This window comes from Sturnus vulgaris, chromosome 2 (assembly GCF_052056855.1).
Source record: "Sturnus vulgaris isolate bStuVul1 chromosome 2, bStuVul1.hap1, whole genome shotgun sequence".
NCBI lineage: Eukaryota > Metazoa > Chordata > Aves > Passeriformes > Sturnidae > Sturnus > Sturnus vulgaris.
Genome location: NC_142244.1, coordinates 56,457,765 through 56,478,186, shown reverse-complemented (window position 1 = coordinate 56,478,186; position 20,422 = coordinate 56,457,765). Strand labels below are relative to the sequence as shown.

General features: G+C 41.7%; 1 protein-coding gene across 2 annotated transcripts in view; it reads left to right on the top strand.

Moving 5' to 3' along the window:
• The first annotated feature begins 17,668 nt into the window (after positions 1 to 17,668).
• The window catches only part of WDFY2 (WD repeat and FYVE domain containing 2), a 60,166-nt gene continuing 57,412 nt past the window's right edge, over positions 17,669 to 20,422 (top strand). The window contains exon 1 of one of the 2 annotated variants that reach the window (XM_014868855.2): positions 17,669 to 17,936. In XM_014868855.2, coding sequence (XP_014724341.1) covers positions 17,800 to 17,936 — 137 coding nt within the window. In that variant the 5' untranslated portion in view covers positions 17,669 to 17,799. The remainder of the gene's footprint in view (positions 17,937 to 20,422) is intronic. The other variant, XR_015801429.1, reaches the window with a different exon arrangement.

Below are 20,422 nucleotides of genomic sequence, written 5' to 3'. Positions count from 1 at the left end.
AGGAAGGAGGGAGGGAGGGAAGAGGGCGGGCGCTCCCTCCCGCCCCGTCTCTGGGCGCCGCCGCTTTCCTTGAGGCTGCGGGGAGATCCCCGCCTGCCCCCGCAGCGGTTGCTGTCCCCTGGCCGGGACAGGGGAGTGCTTTAGGGGCCCTGGGTGACCTGTGCTGCAGCCAGATGCCAGCGCAGCCCCTCCGGCCCGGGAGGCGTCCGGGGAGCCCCGCCGGCCCCGGTGCCGAGGGAGCGGCGGGATCGCTCCTCAAGGGAACTTCGGCTCCTGGCAGGCAGCACGGGGGTCGCCTGTCGTGTCCGCTGGGTTTAGGATGGAGAAGACGGTCCGGTACCATTTTGATGATGAATTCCCAGAGACATGGTCTGGCCTTTCACTCGATCCTTAGGAAAAAAATTGGCCAGCCTTAGCTATGACCTTTTTCCTTCCATATGGGCAGTGATTAACACTAACGTTTCTTTCATCTATGCTAAGACACTCCAAATTTGCTTGTTACAAATCTAATTCTGGAGTGTTCCTAACCAATTAATGACGAAGATCTCTGTTCTCAGTTTTTTAGCGATTTGTTAGGGTTTGGGTTTTTTTTCCCCCAGCAATTGAGTCTGCTGTTTCTGCTCACAGCCTTGAAGCAGTAACTCCAGAGCCATGTCTTGGCATAATCTGTTCAGGAGAATGCTCTGCTTTCTATCTGACTGATTTTTTTTTTCTCCCTGATCCGGCTGATGTGCTCCCACAGCTACTGCTCTAGAAGGTTTAAAGCCACTGTGCTCCTTCCTTCTCCTAAGATAAAATTGGCAGTGTTCTGGCTTGATTCATCTTGATCTTCCAGGCAAGAATTCTGTTAAGCAAGAGTTTAATTGGGCTTTTTTTTGGTTTTGTTTTTTTTTTTTTTTTTTTTGAGACTAATGGAAGATTAGCATTTCTAGGAAGAGGAGCAGAATCACATTTCCATTGCAAATTGGTATGCATTCTTGTGCCTTTGAGCAGCTTATTTTGGCTTTCCTGTTGGTGGTGCACCTGTGACCTATGCCATGCTTTCTTAGGCTTTTGGGTGAAATCAAGGGCACTTCCTTTCAGCCCAGTTTACCATTCAGGGCCATTAAAGTATCTCCAATCTTAAGGACCCTGGGAGAACTGGGAAGGAATCTTTGGAGTTGGTGCAGACCAAAATAAAGCAACTTTAGAAGTAACTTCTTTTACTATGATTATTTCTCACTCTGGATCGTGCTGCTGGTGGTGAGAGTGGCCAAGCTCACGTGCACCCAGTGGCTCTTGAGCTGCTTGTGTCTTTCCAGTTCAGTATCAGAGCTCCAGCAGTGCTTGGTCTCATGACCTGCAGTAGGGCTGTTCTGGTACAGGTTCTACTGTTTAATGGGAATCCCTCCTGTCAGAGGGAGAAAACCAGCAGGTGCCACAGAAGCCACATTGCTGGGTTACCCTGGAATGCAGCTGCATGCCAGTGGCTGTTACACAGTAAAACATTTGGACTAGCAGAGAGGCTTGGTTCACAGCCATTTTCTCTCCACAGAGGTATTTTGGGACACCTTCTGTCCCCTCAGGCCCCCAAAGAAAGCTAAAAAAGGTATCTTCTGCAGCTCCTAAGGGTCAGCAAGACTGGCTGCTGGAAGAGTAGTAATTGTCTCCCTAAGGTGATGGGATTCAAATTGTAGGCTGCGGTGCTGCTTTACCAAATCGTGCCTGGGGATTAGTAATTTTATTTGGGAGTAACACTGACTGAGTGTATGATGATGACCTTTAACTGGCTTCCTTTTAAATTTCAGAGATAGGCACATTGTTCAGACATGCCATATTTTATCTATTTGTATGTTGCTGATATTTTATTGACTATGCTAATAAAACAATCATCACTGTTATGTGTAAAACATCATGCATCTTCTTGGGGAACATGGAAAAATGTGAAATTTCTGAAGTGGTTCCTTCTCCAAAGTACTGGAAAAGAGGCATTTCAGAGTCCTTGCCATATCAAGAAAATGCCATGGTGAAAGGCAGCCTGGGCCATGAAGACTTTGCATAAATCCTGGAAGGTCGTTTGGAATTTTTATGTTTTGTTGCCAGTAAATGAAGAGAGAGCAGTGAAAAAGCCGTGTTCATTCATGGTGGTAGAATCAGTTATAAACCAGCATGGATTCAGAATCAACTTTGAAAATTGCTAGCTGTAGGCATGCTGTAACTGTCCTGCCAATGCAAGAGGAAGGTGAGACCAAAGCAGCTGGCCCCACTTTACATGTAGTTCCCTCAGCACTGGTAATTATCACTGATAGAAGAATCCCACAGACAAAACTTACACATTGTTCCAATGAGATTTAGACAAGGAAACTAATTTACTGTACTTTTCTGTATGCTTTTTGCTGTTATCTTTGAGGCCATTTGAAGCATTCAGTCCTTTTCACTCCTATGCATCTTATATTAGATCCATATTAGATCCACTATAGGGCAGAATCACGGCTGGGTGTGTGTTGTCTGTGGTAAGTATTGGTACTTTGCTGCTGGGAGCACGCCAGTTTGACTAATATTGAGAAAGATTCTTTCAAAGACAGGTAATCAACCCAAGCCTTAAGTATGCTCCAGCCTCTTGATGTGAGAGTCATAATGGCTGGTACTGCCATCAGAGTTGCATTTATAAATCTGTGTGGGAGATTGGCTGCAAAGGAACAAACCCCAGTGATATTAGTGCTTATGCTCATTACTGGCAGAGCTGACAGAGCTGAGCAGGGAGAGAGAGTGAGGCTGCCACCGAAAACAGATGCATCTTTCTTTTACTTTAATACTGTAGGCAAAGTGACACCCCATGCACAGTCCAAATGAGCCAGTTCTACCTTTTCTCCTGAGACAAGATGAATGATTTCAGTAAGCTTCTGGCTGGAGGAAATACTCTCCTCCAGCTGTCCTCGTGATGCAAAAGATTCCACCTGCTTCCATACAGGTTTGTATTTCTAGTACATCCATTTGGAAGCACGAATGTATATGCATGCCTAAGAATATATGTTTTCTCATCTTCAGAGAATAGGTGTTGTCCATTTGGGGACAAATAAGGTAGTATTGAAAGTGCATATTTACTTTACATTTGAATGCTAAGTAAATAAACAAAATCAAAGTGTAAAAATATACCTAAAACCCCCCATCATATGAATAAAGCTGAAGAGCATTTTTCTATCATTTGCTGTTCCTGTGTTTTTCCTTAAATAGCTTCTTCTCCAAGTTAATGTTTTTGAGATTTTTGTTATATTGTCACATAGTGTTGGCCTTATTTTGTCCTAAACTTCAGGCTTGAATGGAAGATGCTGTGTTAATGACCTTCAAGCACGTCTGAAAACTAAAACTGATAATATAACTTTCTTTTTTTAATTGTCTTTCTCTTAATATGGAATCATTTTCACAAAGAAAATTTCCAGATCTTAGTCAGTTCAGGTCCTAATGATACAGGGAAATTTTTCCGAGCTTCCTTTAGAATACAGTTCTGTAGCCTTTTAGACTGTCATTATTAAGTGCTTCCCCCCTCTCTTCCTCCCCCATTTAACAGTAACGTTTTCCATTCTCTAATTTAATTCTACTGCATATCATTAAAACATATCTCTTTATACAGCATTCTGAGTATCAATTTATCTTTTAATACTTGCGTCCTCCTTTTTTAAATCTTCTTTAGCCATGTTCTATGCATTCAACTCACTTCCTTTTTGCTACAAATAAAATGGTATTGTTTACTTGTCTTGCATACATGGCAGCATATATTGTTAGGGGGTTTTGGTTTGTCCTGTTGGGTTTTTTTACTAGTGTCAATGCAGCGGGGTTTGACCCTAATTTTTTTTCTTCTTCCTGAAATTCTTACCAAAGATAAACTGATTTAATCTTATAATTCAGGCAGCCTAGGTAAACAGAAATCTTTTTTTAATGTATATTCTAGAACTTGAATGAGGATGCCAATTTTTCCAAGATTTGCAGCAGCAGCTGCTTTCCTTTGAAACTAGCACCTTTTAGAAGCCTGTACTTTGGGTTCCCTAGCACCAGAACACAGTGAAACTACATCTCTCTGCAGAACAATGACCTCTAAAAGAAGTGCCATTCTGGCTTCTCTTGGCCCATCTTCAAAGACAGACTCTTTTTCATTGTCCATCCATTAGGAAACCCAGAGGATAGCCTTTGAAACTTCCTAGGGATTTTTTTGTATTCCCCACCAACCCTCCAGTCATCTAAATCTCTTGCTGTTTCCCGGCTTGGGAGTTGGAACTACAGTGAAGAACAGCTAATGTAGAAATGCAAGGAAATGGGTACACCAGGAGTTTGATAGAGCTTGTTTTCTAACTGTGCAGACTGAATATAGGTAGTAGGAGACTTAAGTTCATGAGCATTTGTAAAATACTTAGGTACTTCCAAATAAAGTTATGATGGAAGTACTATTTTTTTCAGAAAAAAAAAACCAAACAGATGAATCTCTTTGAGGTCATCTGTCCGTGACAGCAGAATTCAGTCAGTTAATGATGGAGAGATTGCAAGGCACCTGACTAGAAGATATGGAAGCTTTTATCATTACATAAACTGTGTTTGATACATGCTTTTTCTTTACTATTACTGGTCAACGACTGAAAGGTCTTGACTATGTGCTTAGTTAACGGTATTTAACAAAGCAAGACCGCTCCTATTTGGTACCATGGAGGAATAGTAACTATAATATGGAAAAAACCTACTTAAACTTTTCAAAATTACAGTTGCAATAAGGTAGCACACATGAGATTCAAATAGATTTACAGTTCTTATTTATCATTCCTGATGTGTTACATTGGTCAAGAACAAAACCCTGTCTCAGCTCTGGGCCTATAAATTTATTCTATGTCCTGAGTAAGCTGGTGCATCAAGATCTAAACGGAACAGAAAACACCCTCTAGCATAAACAGTGCCTAGTGTACAATAAGTCCTTCCTTCCTTCCTTCCTTCCTTCCTTCCTTCCTTCCTTCCTTCCTTCCTTCCTTCCTTCCTTCCTTCCTTCCTTCCTTCCTTCCTTCCTTCCTTCCTTCCTTCCTTCCTTCCTTCCTTCCTTCCTTCCTTCCTTCCTTCCTTCCTTCCTTCCTTCCTTCCTTCCTTCCTTCCTTCCTTCCTTCCTTCCTTCCTTCCTTCCTTCCTTCCTTCCTTCCTTCCTTCCTTCCTTCCTTCCCTCCCTTCTTTCTCTCCCCTCTCATTTTCCATCCTTGAGATGCTGGTGGCAGCAACTCATTCAATTACTGATACTACCAGAATGCCCAGGGAAATATCAGTACGGACTTACCATTCCCCCAGGTCATGAACACCGGAGAAGTCTTTTGCATTCGCTGCACCAACAGGTTTGGAAAAGACTTTTCGTTGTTATGCCAGGGCAAAAAAATAATCTCCTCTTGCCAGAATGGATAGAGATAATAGTTAGGTCTATTGAGAGTCGAGAAAGATAATTTGTAGCAATCTGCTCTAGTTTTTGGGGGTTAATGCACCCTCCTCACAAATACCTGTAAAAATGTTGCCATGCAGGCTTTCCTCAGGATGACAGGAACAGAACTATGATACTTTTCTTCCACAACACCACTTTTAAATGATCTTTCGGGTGGTTGTTACAGCCCTCCCAGGGAAACGTTCCTGGGGTATTGATGCCTTGCCTGTACCTGCTGACTTGAGCAATCACCTGTCACTGTTCAGTGATTGCTTTTGTTCATTCCTCCAAACATTCCTTCTTGCCTGCACTACCAGGTTTCATTAGCCCTGGAAATCATATCCTTCCTGAAGTGCTGGACCTTCCTGCACATTTCATAGCATAGCAACCTAACTCCATTACCATGGATCCCAGACACAAGCATGCCGAATTTATCTAACTAATCAAGCAGCTAAGGGACACCAATTTCAGCTACAGTCAGCTTGGATTATAAAGCACTTACAGCTGAAATGTAACCTATAAGCACTTCCCAGGGAGGCAAAGCAATGAGTTGGGGGTTTTTTGTTTGTGGTTTGTTTGGTTTGGGGATTTTTAATGGCAAATGTAATGTGTACAGTCTTGGTAAACAGGCAGAATTATTCATTCATCCATAAGCTGTTTCCCACTGAGGTATCACACCTGCATGTGGTATTTGCAAGCTGGGAGTTCTTTCTTTAAAATATTGCCTCACTGTAGAGGTTTTTTTGTCCAACTTTTACTCTGAATGTGATTATTTTGCATTGCCATCTTTTGCCCAAAAATCAAAATACACTGTAAAATAAAGATGTACTCTGTTGCTCCTACAAAGCAGCTGGCTGATGACTGATGTTGAAGGGAATATGGACCAGTTGATCTTTTTCCACTTAGCAGTTAATGAAAACCTAATCAAATCTCAACTAGTAGCTAATCGGAAATCTCTACAAAAGCCATCTATAAAGCACAGACATAGGTCTTCTAGAAAATAATTAACCCTATAAAGCCTTTCAATCCAGAGAGGAAATCTGTCATCTGTCATGCCTTCAAGGACCTATGTCAAGGTGTTTGGGACTGTTGCTGAGCATGTAATTCAAAAGATGCAATTAAAATTAACTGAGAGGATTTTTTCTCTTTTCTACTTTTACACTCCCATTGAAGCCCTGATACAAGGCCTATCTGTCATAGAAAACTTCGGTGGGTGCCACAGTGGGCAAATCTGTCCTGCACCAATTTGCAGAAAAATAGTGTCTTGTTTTATAAATATTTCAAATGAGAAGGGAGGACACTTACAACACAGCTTTGAAAAGTGCAAAAGGATAATTCTTACTGAGTTAGAGACTACAAAAGCATTTCTCATTAGGAAAATTTTAGAATTGACTTGAGACCAGCTTATAGAAAACTCTGAATTACAAGTGTAACCTTTTTTCCTAACAACAGTCTTCACCGAGCAGTGCTATTTTTGTCAGTGATGAGTTCTTTTGTTGTTGGAGATGACTTTCAATTTCATGATGTTGCAATCGGAAAGCCTTGAACGTTTCAGGATCAGTTCTAATATTTTCCTGTTGGTAAGCCATTTTTAAGGCAACATACCATTTATGGTTATTTTCCAAACATGGGGCCAAAATAAAAAGTCCAAGAAAGCCCATCCCATAATTTATGTTGGCGGTAAGTGTATGCTTCTCCAGGTTTGGCAGACTGTGTGTATGTACACCAGTTGTGTGATAAGTCTAACATTTTCTCTGAGTTTCTCCTGGTCTTTTTCTCTTTTGAAGTATTTCTCTTTTCTGTTAGTCTGTTTTCTTACAAACTTGACGCTGATATATGCATTTCTGTTTTATGGTTTGTGTGACTTGTGAATTAAGCTAGCAGTGATTTATATAACTGGGGTCTCAAAGAATGAAACTTAACAATGCAAAGGTGAAAAAAACCAGACTTTTAACTATCAGAATTTGCAGGTTGGTTTTTAAAATTTTATTTTCCTTTATCAATTCTTATTTTTCTTCATGTCTTCCATTTCAGGTACTTTTTATCTTCTCTTTCAAAAAAAGTTACAATGTGTTCTTCTTGACACTTTTGCTGAGATATGGCTTATCTACTTAGATACAGCTCTCCTCAGCTGGCCAAGGGAAAAAAAAGCCAAAACTACTAATTTGCCCTAATGAGTGTTTTTACTCTGTTTTTTCAATGACTGGCTGTGCTGTGTCCTGGACTTCTGCAGCAGCTAATAAGTAACTCCTGATGCCAGAATAACTCCTGATTCCAAAGGTTGACAGATATCATTCGAGCTCTCATTTCAGAGGTAAATGACAGTCCTTTAACCCAATTATAGTCCAGTGTGGCATAATTGGACTCATTTGTAATCCTTTACCAACTGGCTACCGCAGTTAATTTATGAAAAATGTGACAATATTCCTTTTTCAAGGGGAATTAGAGTCTATTATGCTTTAATTTATACATTGTTTAGAATGCTCCAGACTGTTTCTACCTAAGCACCAATTTTTCCTTTTCTGCATCTGCTCATTGTTTCCTAATTCCCTTTTATTATACTGAAATCTATTACTTTTGTGTTAATATGCTTTACAGTAGTTTTCACTGAGACATTTGGAGTTTTTACTTTTGTCACAGTGTCCCTCTAATTAATACGGCCAATTTTACTATAATGTCAATTACTTTGCGGATTATATAACTGTAATTGTGACCATCATCTCAATCTGTTCCTTATTGCACTGCTAACGATGCAGCAGACCACTGCCACTAGCATCAAACTTTCCTATATTCTGACACTATAGTGAATTCCTTCCCAACTGGCAATAAGAAAGTCTTACACAGCTCTTTCTCTGCCTGAGTTCTCTGTTTTCTGGATTGTGAAATTATCCTCTGCATAATTCAAGAACCGCTTCATGATCTATGTTTGGCAGAATTTGTAACCCAACAGATGTCTGGACAGTTAATGACCTCTGTAAGTATAGCCCTGTGATTTCTTGCTACTGATGGTCCAAGAATTTTTAATCTATTCTGCTACAAGTCAGCACTTGAGCAGCATGTCATCTTTTATTATAAAACAAAAGTGTAAAATGTGTATAAGTTTTATTTTCAGAATTGTTATGCCTTGTCAGAAGTGGTATTTTCCCCTCATTTTCTTCAGAGTCTTTGTTCACGTATGTGTACATGCAATGCACAGATGCACATATCCCCATATTTTTCCTTGGCCAAAATCGAAGGACATGAATGAAAACCCCTAAAATTAATTAAAATATAATTTCAGAGAAAAAGTACTCTCATAAATCCAAGTCAGAACTCACCTGACTTGCACACGTTTAAGTTGGGGAAAGAGCAGATACCTAAAAAGGTGTATGGTAGCAAAGCATTTTTACTGTCACATTTACACATATGGCAAATCTAGTCTTACAAGAGGATTTGAAGGCACTGGAGTGATGTGTTCACAATATGAAATCATGCTGCAGCTGCACAACCATCCCTTCTTTCCTCTTCCCCATTCAGATCAGGTTCTAGCCCATCCCTGCACAGGAAAGTTGTCCTAGTTTCTCTTCAGGATTGTTTTGTTTTGTTCGGTTATTGGCACTTGTGAGAGGAAAATTGTCAGGCAGGATTGTATCAATTCAGGAAGTTTGCTAGATGCCTCACTGGTACCTGCTTCTGCAGTGGAATGGTTGTTGTAGCCAAACTGCTGGATTGGAAGCCACCAAAACCCTGGAGAAAGGTTACACTGGTGAGATTCAGAAGCCAATGCTCTTGCATTCTATGCAGAGCTCTTGCAATTGATGTATAGGCAGGTTACTTGGCAATTTTGGCATGAAACTCCTGGCAACCTCTCAGATGGTACATGGATCTGTCTTGGAGGACAGCATGAAGCAGGAGTCGTTTCCTCAAAAGCAATTTTACATCATCACTTTCAGGCGAAGAAGAAAATGTAATTCTGCAATGCAAGCTGGGACACACAGTTTGGCCTCAGAACCGAAAAAACAATATCTGGTCTGTTTTATGAGCTTTAGAGCTGGAGCAGGTGCTTGAATTTCTTGCTACATTTTGGTCTTGATCTCTCTAGCTTTGGCAAAAAGTTTCTGTTTCTTTTTCAGTTTGGTGAGGGTTTTTTTTGTTTGGTTGGCTTTTTTGTTTGTTTTTTGGTGGGGGAAGTTTGAGGATGTTTGTTTGTTTGTTTATTTAATTTAAGTATGTGCCTACATGCATATCTACTTTTGGTTTTCTTCAGATGGAGAAACCTGTTTCCAACACTCATTCAGTAGAGTTTAAAGGGTCTTTACATGTTCTTAATTACTATCTGTCCCCTTCCCAGTGTCTTCTCACTTGAACACTTTGGGAGACATGGCCAATTCTTATTGTTTCTTGTCATGGTTCACTGGCAAATAAGTACTGCCCTAGTCCCCTCCTGTTACTGGGAACTGATCTAACATGCCAGACAAGTTCTCATGATTTCAAGAGCATCTCTTGGCCTCCTATGGAGTCTTTCGGGCATCTTTATCTTTTGATACTGGTACCTGGTTTAGACCCTCTGTGTGAAAATTGTCCTGTGCTCATATTAAGCATACAATACAGAGGCTATTCTGGGGCTAGTCAGCCTGAATTTCAGGAGCTAATGAAAACAACTGAGAGTGTAACTTTTTTTTCCTCTCTCCCAGATGGACTGACTCACAGGTTTTCTTTGTTTTCCCATTTGGAGTTTCCTCATGCACTTTCAGAGGCACAAGCTGTACACTCATCAGTTCCTCAGTCTTCACAGAAGTATTTCTACTATCTTGTCAGATAATATTTTTATATAAGGAGGTCACTGAGTTACAGATGAGGACATGACTGAATAATCGGTTTTGCCCTCCAAACACAAGTGGCCTCTTGTCTCTAGAGCATTTCCTACTTTACAATAAAGAGTAATTCTCCCACTTTCATGATTTTTCACAATTGGTAGATGTCCTACAGTGGGCCAGTGCTTTTACACCCACTCTTGTCCCAAAGGAAGTCTCCCTAAAGCAGCTAAACTTGACTCAGATATGGTTTTCTCTTCAAAATCAAAGGGCACTCTGTAGATTGTGACAATAAACATATGGGCCTACTACAGTGCAAGATGTTCAAAGCAATCAGACATTCTGGCTGCAGTCTATCAAGAATAAAAAATATCAGGAGTGGCCAGGAGGTAATCAGAACCAAATTCTCTACAACACTATCCGTGATAGTGCCCATCTAAATGTGGGCATCCATTACTGGGATGTCTGTATGTGTTTGCAGGCTGAGGAACCTCTTACCTCAGTGATGGCCAGAAATGGTGACTTGCCTGTTAAAGAGAAGGTGGCCCATAACGTTGGCCCAGAATAAGACATGCGAAAGTTTGATTTGACAATCTGGGATTCTTTTTTCACTCCAAATGGCCCTGCAGCAGTGAGTCATAAGTCCCTGTATACACTGAAACTTCTGCAATTTTGCTCTCAACCTGCTTCTTGGGACTTCTTTGTAGAAATCATTTTTTACAGGAGGGATGGATTTAGCTGCCCTGCTTTAGGAACCACAAGCTCTTAAAGCAATCTTTTGTCACTCAGCTTTGAGTTGACAAAACTGGCAGCTTAGCAAGGGTTCCACCTATTTTTTAAGGACTCGTGCTTTGTTTGTACAATATGGAGCTTTCCATGTAATTGCAGTAAGGGGTAAAAATGGCTTGACTGCAAGAAAACTGTGCAGGTCCAAAAACTTTCTGTTGAAAAGTCTGTATTAAAATTATGCCAGAGCTTTGTTAGCACCAGCATTGCTAAGACCTTTTGGCCCTAAGTTTATCAGACTTTTTGTATTTCTTAAATTATTCCTTCATTCCTTCTTCAAAGCTCCTGTCAATATTAACAAGCAATAAAAAAGTATATATTTTTAATAATAGTTTATATTTTAATAGTAGTTTTCTTGTTTTTCCCTTTGTACCCTCAGATCATAGAATCACAGAATGGTTTGCGTTTGAAGGGTCCTTAAAAATTACTGAGTTCCAACCCCCCTGCCATGGCCAGGGACACCTTCCACTACACCAGGTTTCTCAGAGCCCTGTCCAACTTGTCCTTGAACACTTTCAGAGATGGAGTATCCCCAGCTTCTCTAAACAACATGTTAGTGTCTCACCACCTTCTGTGCAAAAGGTTTCTTCTTATGCCTAATCTAAACCTGCCTTCCTTCATTTTAAAACCCTTGCCCCTTGTCCTGCCCCCACAAGCCTTGGTAAGGAGCCTCTCTGTCTTTCTTACAGGCTCCCTTTATATATTGAAAGATTACAATAAGGTTTCCCTGGCACCTTCTCTTCTCCAGGCTGAACAACCCTCAACTCTCTCTGGCCATTTTTGTGGGTCTCCTCTGGACTAGCTTTAAGAGGTCCATGTTCTTCCTGTGCTGGCAATGCCAAAGCTGGATGTAGCACTCCAGGTGGGGTCTCACAAGGGCAGAGTAGAGTGGCAGAATCACCTCCTTAGACCTGCTGGCCATGCTGCTCTTGTTGCAGCCCAGGCTGTGACCTGTTTTCTGGGCTGCGAGTGCACATTGCTGGGTCATATCCTATTTTTCACTTACCACTATTCCCAAGATCTTCTCTGCAGGGCTGCTCTCAGTCCATTCATCCCCTGGCTTGCGTTGGTAATACACTGATCTGAGTGCAGGACCTTGCACTTGGCTTTGTTGAACATTGTGAGGTTTCAGATGGTTGAAAGCATTTTGTCGATCTAACAACATCTACTGTAGACCTATGTGTAACAAAAGTGAAAAAAATTAAAAATTTTAAAAAAAGCCAAATGTACAAAAGTTATTGTAAGAGGTTGTTCCTTGATATTCCCTGGATATGTTCTTAATTGGACACTTTAGATGAAAGAAAAGGAAATACTTCAAAGCTTTAGTGTAGTTCATGCATCATGTAAGACAAATTTATTTACCTTTCATGCAGGTTGCATAGGTGATTTTAATGCATTTTCCAGATTCAAAATTGTGTTTGCTGATGATACTTTATGATTCTTCTATATCATAGAAGAAGACAGAGGGAAGATTTATGGAAGGAAAAAAAAAAAGGTCTTAAGTCCTGAGGCCTAGAAAAATATGAGAATAATGAGCTTAGAAGAATTAGTGGTCAGAAAGTTCTACCAAAAAGACAGTGAATTAAATTAGAGAGGTTTTTTTACAGAAAGTTGGGAGCCCAAAATGTGAGTAATACTATAGCAGGATCAATGAGGACAAAGGAAACAGCAATAAGACTGCATACAATGCCAGAACTGCTTATGGGGCAAAATGTATGAGCCAGGAGTTCTCATTTGCAGCCCACACACTGACACAGCATCATTTTTTTGTTCTCACATGTTCACAGTCAGTTACAAAGCCAACAGCACTTGCATGGCAGCTAAAAATGAGTATATATTTTCTCCAGAAGGTGCTACACAGTGGTACTGGCATGTTTATCTTTTAAGGCTAATCTTTCTCTCTATAGCTTTGATCCAGAGTAGATTCAAGCTCTGTTTCTCATAGATCCTCATTTTCTCAATGGCCACATAAATTGAAACTAATAAAATATTGAAGAAAACTGTCACAATGAGCATTTAGGGCTTATTAATAGAAATAGGTGGTACACTATTAATTGTATGATTGATAAATACCTGAAGCAAAATAAGGAGCAGTGATTAAATTTGAGGGTGCATTTTTGTAACAAGTTTCATATCTTTAAGCAAGATGGACAAGCAAATCTTCCACAGAACATTTTGGTACTTTATGAAGTTTGCCTTCCTATATAAAGAGCTTATCTATATTTGTTTCCCACAGTCTTCCAAAAATTATGTAGCATCTGAAATTAAAAATACTTTTCAGTAACTATCTTATGAAGGCTGTCACTGATGACAAAATAGGAGAAGGAGAGAATTTCAAGCACGCATTTTTGCAGTTGCATAGAAGTGCAGGTATAGAAGAAATTGTAAATCCCCAAAATTGTAAAGCTGGAAAACATTTCGTTTACAACCAAGCAGAGAAGAAAAGCATGAGAGAGAGTAAAACACTGTATTCAATGACTATTGAGAGGCAACTCTACTTGTTGCCAAGTGGTTTTTTACCTTTTTTATATGGTTATCTTTTGTGTACATAAGTTCTTTGATTTTGCATGGGTAATGATTAAGGAAGAGGCCTCAGAAGCCAAAATCTGGCTTGCTGTCAACAGAGCAATTTTAAATTTAAGCACTGAATCAGTCAAAGTACTGTTTCGCTCCCACACTAGTTTCCTTCTTTCAGGGTAAGAGCAACTGGGATCAGATTACTTAATGGCTCAAAAGGGCATGAATAGTTTGGGCCTAAAAATTAATCACCACAAACTAGGTTGTTTTTTTTTATTAGAAGCCTCTTTTTGTGACTTTTACTATTACTCTTATTATTGTTGAGCACTTTGTAAAAGGGCTGTTTTTCATAGCATCCACAAAAAGACCAATCTGTTTATTAAGTTGTCCCATGCCTACTCAGTGGCCCCACTGCTTGACAGTTTGAGCTGAAATGTATGAGAGATGTCACTTCCATTGCCAGATCACGTAATGGTCCTAATTATCTAGAAAAGTACAATTACACCAAAACAGAACATGTTGCTGTTCTTTTCGGTCAAAGGATTTCACCTTGTTTTGTAAGAGGAGTAACAACTTTGCAGAACAGGAGAATCTGTAAACACAGGGCTGGCAGCAGAGCTGGAGCCTTCAGCTCCCTACTCTCTGGGCCACTCTTTCCATCTGCAGGTCGCGGTTCTCTCTGCTTTGTCTAAACTGTCATGCAATATGTGATTACCTACATTTAAAAACAACTTTAGTATGTAAAACTTAAAAGAATTTCACCCCTGTATGTCAAAATAAAGAGATAAAAAGCCAGTCCCAAGCCCAACCAACCAAACAGAAGATGGAGCCAGAGAGCAGCTTTTAAAGCACATTGCCAGAGAAGATGGGGAATTCGGTTTGCTCCAACTCATGAACTCCAAACAAGACTGCAGATAAGGAATTGGAGGAAGTCCTTCAGTACTCTGGTGCAGTACGAGGGCATGGAAGGAGGCTCTACTGTGTGTGAACACATCAGTCTGAACCAGCACAGCAGCTTCCCCGGGTCTTCTGTCCTCACCCTGCACATGAATTACATGAGCCACGACTGCTGCTTAGAGGCAGGGAGCCTAATTCTCCTCTACCCCAATCAAAAGAGAGAAAGTCAGCCTGCCCCAAGAATAGAAGGCCAAAACTAACAGAGGGATGGATGTTTCATTTACTGTGGTGTCATGCCAGGACACAGAGTAAGAGAAATGATGCTAAGAACCAAAGATGAGGTAATATTTATTCCATATAAAGTAAGCTGCATTTTTCAGTTTGATTTTCATTCTGTCTTATTGCTGGAAACACTCTTCCAAGAAAGTTCACATAATCCAAGCATACCTACTAGACAAGAAATAGAATCTTTAAATGATGTCATAATGTAATTCTTACAATTTCCTGCAAAAAAGCAAATACCAGAGGAGCATCTTATAATTCTTAATCCTATAACATTTTTTAATGCAGAAAAATAACTGAATAAGCTTGCTTTTCTTGGCTTCAGATTCAGATACTCTTGTCATGCTTTCAGTCCTAGCAATATCTTTAATCTATATAATCTGACCTGAAAGCTATGACAGAAAATGAAAAAAGTATTTATGAGATTTATTTGCTTGATTTTTCTTTTCAGTTATATGGGGAAACACTTTTCTAACGTACCCTAGTTTTGCTTCTCTAAGTTCTCACTAAACTTGATGTCTACAGCAATTCTAACTTTGTCTGAACTGTCACACAAGACATGATTACCAACTTTCTGTCATTATAGGAAAAATGTTTTTAAAAAGTTTTTGATTGCTTTGTGTAACAGTGGTAGACCTGGGACAACACTCGGGTCTTGCTGGGAATTTCCATGCCTTTTCTACCATCACAATACTTTTTAAGCCTGTCGGGGAGAATGCAAGAGGAAGCTCCATGTTCTCACTTTGAAATCTTTGTATTTCTTCTCTCTCTCCCTTACTCCTCTCCCCAGGTTTCCATACATTACTTTTTCTTCTATCAGTCATAGCAAAATTGCTTTTGTGTGCCATAATTTCCCAACCCTATTTCCCCATCTCATCAGGGAGAGTAGAGCACTGACCTCAAGTTTGCACACCTGGTAAAATGATATACTAGACCTCAGGACACCTTTCTATTATTCAAGTCCTTTCCTGGTCTTGCAGAGGAAATCACCATTACAGATAAGCTTTAAAAGAATTTTAAAGCCCTCAAGAGTTTTATCTTGAATAGCCGCTGGAATTCTGGAATCTCTCTTGCATTGCGTAGTCCTTTTTTTTTTTTCCTCTCCCTCCCTTCTCCCCAAACGGTAACTTACTTCCAAAGACTAACCATTTATATAAAGCATATATTTGATTTTATCATATTATTACTTCACTTTAGTCCAAAATGTAGGCCTGCCTTTCAGTGTTTTCCTCTGAACAGTGTCTTAAACCTTGAAGGAGTAGTTGTACCTGGACAAGATTAATAGCAAAGAGTGACATTGCAGTGGGCAACTGAGGATAATCCAGTTGATTTGGGAGATATGTAGGACCTCCTTCCAGTCCTATGACCCACACCTTTGCCTCTCAAGACACTCATTTCCTCAGCTACTTTCTTCCTTAAAAGCGTTTTTGGGAAATGTATTCTGGGTCTCCCAAGAGCCTGCAGCCTGCTGTCTTCAACATAGCCTCAGTCCCTATTCATCTGTCAGTGATCCACAATGCTTAATCTTGAGAGCAAACTACTGCAAGGTCAGTAGACCTTACCAGACTTCAGTTTAAAAGACATTTTTAGATATATTCTGAAAACTAACAAGTCTATCAATCTTCAAAGAATACCTCACACCTCACCAAGTAGTGAGACAAGCATTTCTATCTGTAGGTCTAGCCTAGGACTGCAGGATCACCCATAGCAGTAAGAAAGTGGGTCTTTGACTCTTCAGTAGGAGCTCCGTTTTAAGAATTCTGAGGAAGAGATATTATCTAGTCCAATCACACATCCTCAGGGAAATAATTTGAAATTGCAGATTCATTTCATGTAATCCAGCTTTGCTGACCAGACCTTTCCCTCTACAGCACACTTGTGGACCTGTCATGTTTAGTTCAGAAAGCTTAAATGTCTTGCTGTACTCCTGCAGACACTGTTTAGCAGAACAGAGATTACTAAACATGACGAAATTTAATTTCTGTCTCAAGGAATTATTTATTTTTCCTCTGGTGCCTCTGTCTACTACAAAGGCAACAGGAGTGTGAGTGAGCAATCAATATTTGTTCGGTTGTAGATACTGATGTGTTCTACTGGAGAAAAATTTCGTCTCCCGATCTTGGATGTTTCATACCTGATTTTTTTTTTTTTCCACAAGAACTGCTGTTCATTGGGCTTAGTGTGGGTAAATTTAAAGTTGCAGCTGAAATAGCGCTTTCCAATCTGCTGACAACTTCTGCAATCTAGGACAGCAGTTCAGACATTGGGCGTGATTTTCCAGAATCTTTCGAGACAGATTATGAAAGTTTGGCATACGCCTCGGGAGGAAGCTGCCTTTTCACCGGTTTCAGCACAGAGCTTTGGACAAGTGATCCGACTTTCTTGGAGCTCAATGAATCTGTCAAGAAAAGCGAGTGAAAAGAAGCCGCTTGATGAAAACGAGCTGGTGGAAGTCTGCTGTGCTTCCCTTAGGAATAAGCTTTCTGAAAGAGACTTTCTGCTGGCGTCGCGGCGCAGCCCTGCCTGCCAGTGTCCCTGTCTAATGCAGCAGCAGAAATCCCGTGTTTACTTTCAATCCCAGGAAAAACTAAGATAGGAAAATGCAAACAGAGGGATGCATCCACTTTCGCAGCAACGCTGTTTAATCTTTACTCGCGTGGGGGTTTTTTGTCGCCCGGCGGCCACAGCGGTGTGGGACGGACCGCAGGGAGCCGCACAGTGCCGCCAGTCCATACCCGAGCACGGCTCAGAGAGGGACACGCTGCCCAGGCTGTCCCTGGAGCCATCCCTGGCAGGAGAGGTGCGCTCGCACCTCCGCCGGACCGCAGGTTTCCCTTCGCCAAGGCGCCGCTCTACAGCCCCGCTCTGCGAGATGGCGGCGCCCGGCCGCCATTTCCCGCCCCTCACAGCACCGCGCCCCGCCCGGCCCGGCCCGGCTCTGCCCTGCCCCTCTCGGGGGCGGTGCCGCCGCCGCCGCGCTGTTCCTGCTTCCCAGGGAGCGCCCGGCTCCGGCAAGTCCCTCCTCCACCTCGGCAGTGCGGGCCGCCTCCCTCCCTCCGCCGGCCGTAGCCTCCTCCGGCGGCAGCGGCGGTACTCGCCGGCCCCATGGCGGCGGAGCCCCAGCCCAAGGCGCTGACTCGCAAGCCCCTCCTGCTCAACAAAGTGGAGGGCTCGCAGGAGGTGGTGAACATGGCAGCGATAGTGCCCAAGGAGGACGGGGTCATCAGCGTCTCCGAAGACAGGTACCGGGGAGCGGGTGTTCAGCGGGGCCGCGGCGGTGGTCTGCCAGCTCCCACCGCTGCTGCCGGTGATGGAGGCAGTGCGGGGCCCGCGGCGCGGGGTCCTGGCTGATGTCCCCCATCACCGGCATCACCAGCGGGAGGTGGTGGGTCCCGTCGGCGAGGGATGGTGGAGGAAACTCACCAGCATCCCTGTGCGACTGCAGACTCCAGCAGCCGGAGCCCGGACAAGCGTTCGAGGTGGCGGTGGTCCAGCATAGGGACATTGCTCTGGGCAGACACATCACGTCCCGGAGGGGAAGGAGCCTGGAGCAGCGGTCTCCAGCATAGTGTCCCACTCCTCCTCCTCCTCCTCCTCCACCGCTGTGTGCGTCAGGACAGTGACCGGGCTGGGCGCTGAAACTTGCGGGACTTAAGTGACTTTTCTTGGCGTGGGTGAAATGGGATTTGAGATCCCCGTCATTACGAGGATTCCGGGGAGTCTATGGAGATCTTTGACCTTGCCTAAAGGTTGTGGTGGCATTGGCTTGAACAGTAGTTTTGGTTTTCGTTTCCCCCCTCCAAGCATTTCTTGGTAATTGTTTAAAAATACCGTGAATCAGTGATAAGATCTTGGAGTTAAATCCCGTGTTGAAAAGCTGCCAAGGAGGAGAATGCTTTCAGGCCCTTTAACAGGGCTTCGCAGGACTGAGGCTGCCCAGAGACAACTCTTGTCTCTTCTGAAAGAGCTCAAACTTGATTCAGTCTGCAGCTGTAGCTTCAAAATTCTATCTTGAAGATATTTTATTTCAAAATAAGTGCTTATTTTTCATGCAGTGTCTTTAAATACTTATTTTAAGCAGTGTTTCTTTGTAACTCAGGTGTACTGTGTAACCTGTGTCCTAAGATTGAAAGACACGCGTTGACCAGCATGTCAATATGTTTTGATATTCACAAGTGTTTGGATGGACTTTTTCTCATGGATGCCTGTGTTCTGTTGAGTGTCTGCTTTTATGTCTCTGCAAGCTTTCTGAAAAACTGACAGTTTTCTTTCGTCTTTGTCCTCACTGTGACTTAGTTTTCAGCTGTCAAATATGTGCAAATTTAAGTTCACCTAGTCTGAGGTCTCCACGGAAACTCTCATATGCCTGGTACCAAGAAGAGCTGAGCTACTTAAAAGAAGTATACTGTCAAAGGAACTTTAAGTAGAGTTTTACATTGTTATGTGCTCACAATTTTATTGTCTTCACATTTCTTATGTATTTAAAGTGACATTGAATGAAGCTTGAGCTTGTTTTAGTTCATTGTAGCTTGTTAGGCTTACTTAGCCAATTGTTTTCATCTGTAAGAAGGTATTCCTGAAATTTATTTCCTCTCATATAGATGCCTCTCTCAATCTCTGCATCTTCCCTCACCTTAGCAAAAATAAATAGCTTTAGTTGTTGATAACAGGTTGATGCTCCAGGTTGATATCTCTGTATAGGGATTGATGAAACATCCTTATTTTCACTAGTAACTGAGATTTCAGCTTCAAGAGACAAGAAGTGAAGAAGGAGCCGGGAGTTTCACACTAGGAAAGTCCAAAGGTTCCCAGGTTATTTTCTGTTTAAAGGAATTAACCAGGTAATGTGCCTGCTTTTGGGGCTTGTTTGCAGCATCCTTGACATGCTACAAGCTATGATCCTGTCTTCTCTTTCTTTAGGCATGAAGATGTTGGTTGATGAGTCTTTAATCTTCTGCTTGGATTAGCATTTTTATTGTAATTAAGAGGTTAAGAGTCTAAAACTGACTTGGAAGGGATAGCAGGTTGGGAGTCTAACCCGCAGGTTTTAGGCTGCCTGGGATGAAAGCATAATTTGCCAGACTTTCAATACCTATGTATTATGATTAGGCTTGTGCAGATCCTTATTGGTACTTTTTCCTGTTTGGACCTGCCTTCTCCGTCAGTGTTGACGTGGTTGTTTAATGGCCTTGGAATGTGGAGGGCTTTTAGAGCTTCCTAGAAACTGTTAAGGATGGTTATGGAGACGTTCTCTCTCCCTTTACTTGTTAACCAAATGAGTGAGTTTTGTCCACATTTCCCAGCCTGTCCTATGCACTGCTCTTATGAGGAAAATGTTCTGAAACCTCTGCAGAGAACTTCAGCTGGAATTACTTACCATCTCCAGCATTTACTTCAGGCTGGGACATCTTCTGTAGATGAGGGAGGAACTGTTTCGCTCATGAATGGCTGAATACATCATTATTGAAGTTGCTGATAGTCTTTGCATACACAACAGCTAGGTACCAATTTAAAGATTTCCTTTGCTGCATGATGTGGCTCTATACACCTAAATCTTTAAAAGCAGGAGCTAGCTTGGTCTCTGGTCTCAATTTTGTATGGCACCAGTGGTGTTATCTGATTTAAAAGACATAAAAGTGGTTTTAGCTATAGCTTGCAGACATAGTAATGGATTATATAGCCCTGCATGTTTAGCACACACACGCATGTATTTTAAGAAATAAAATGA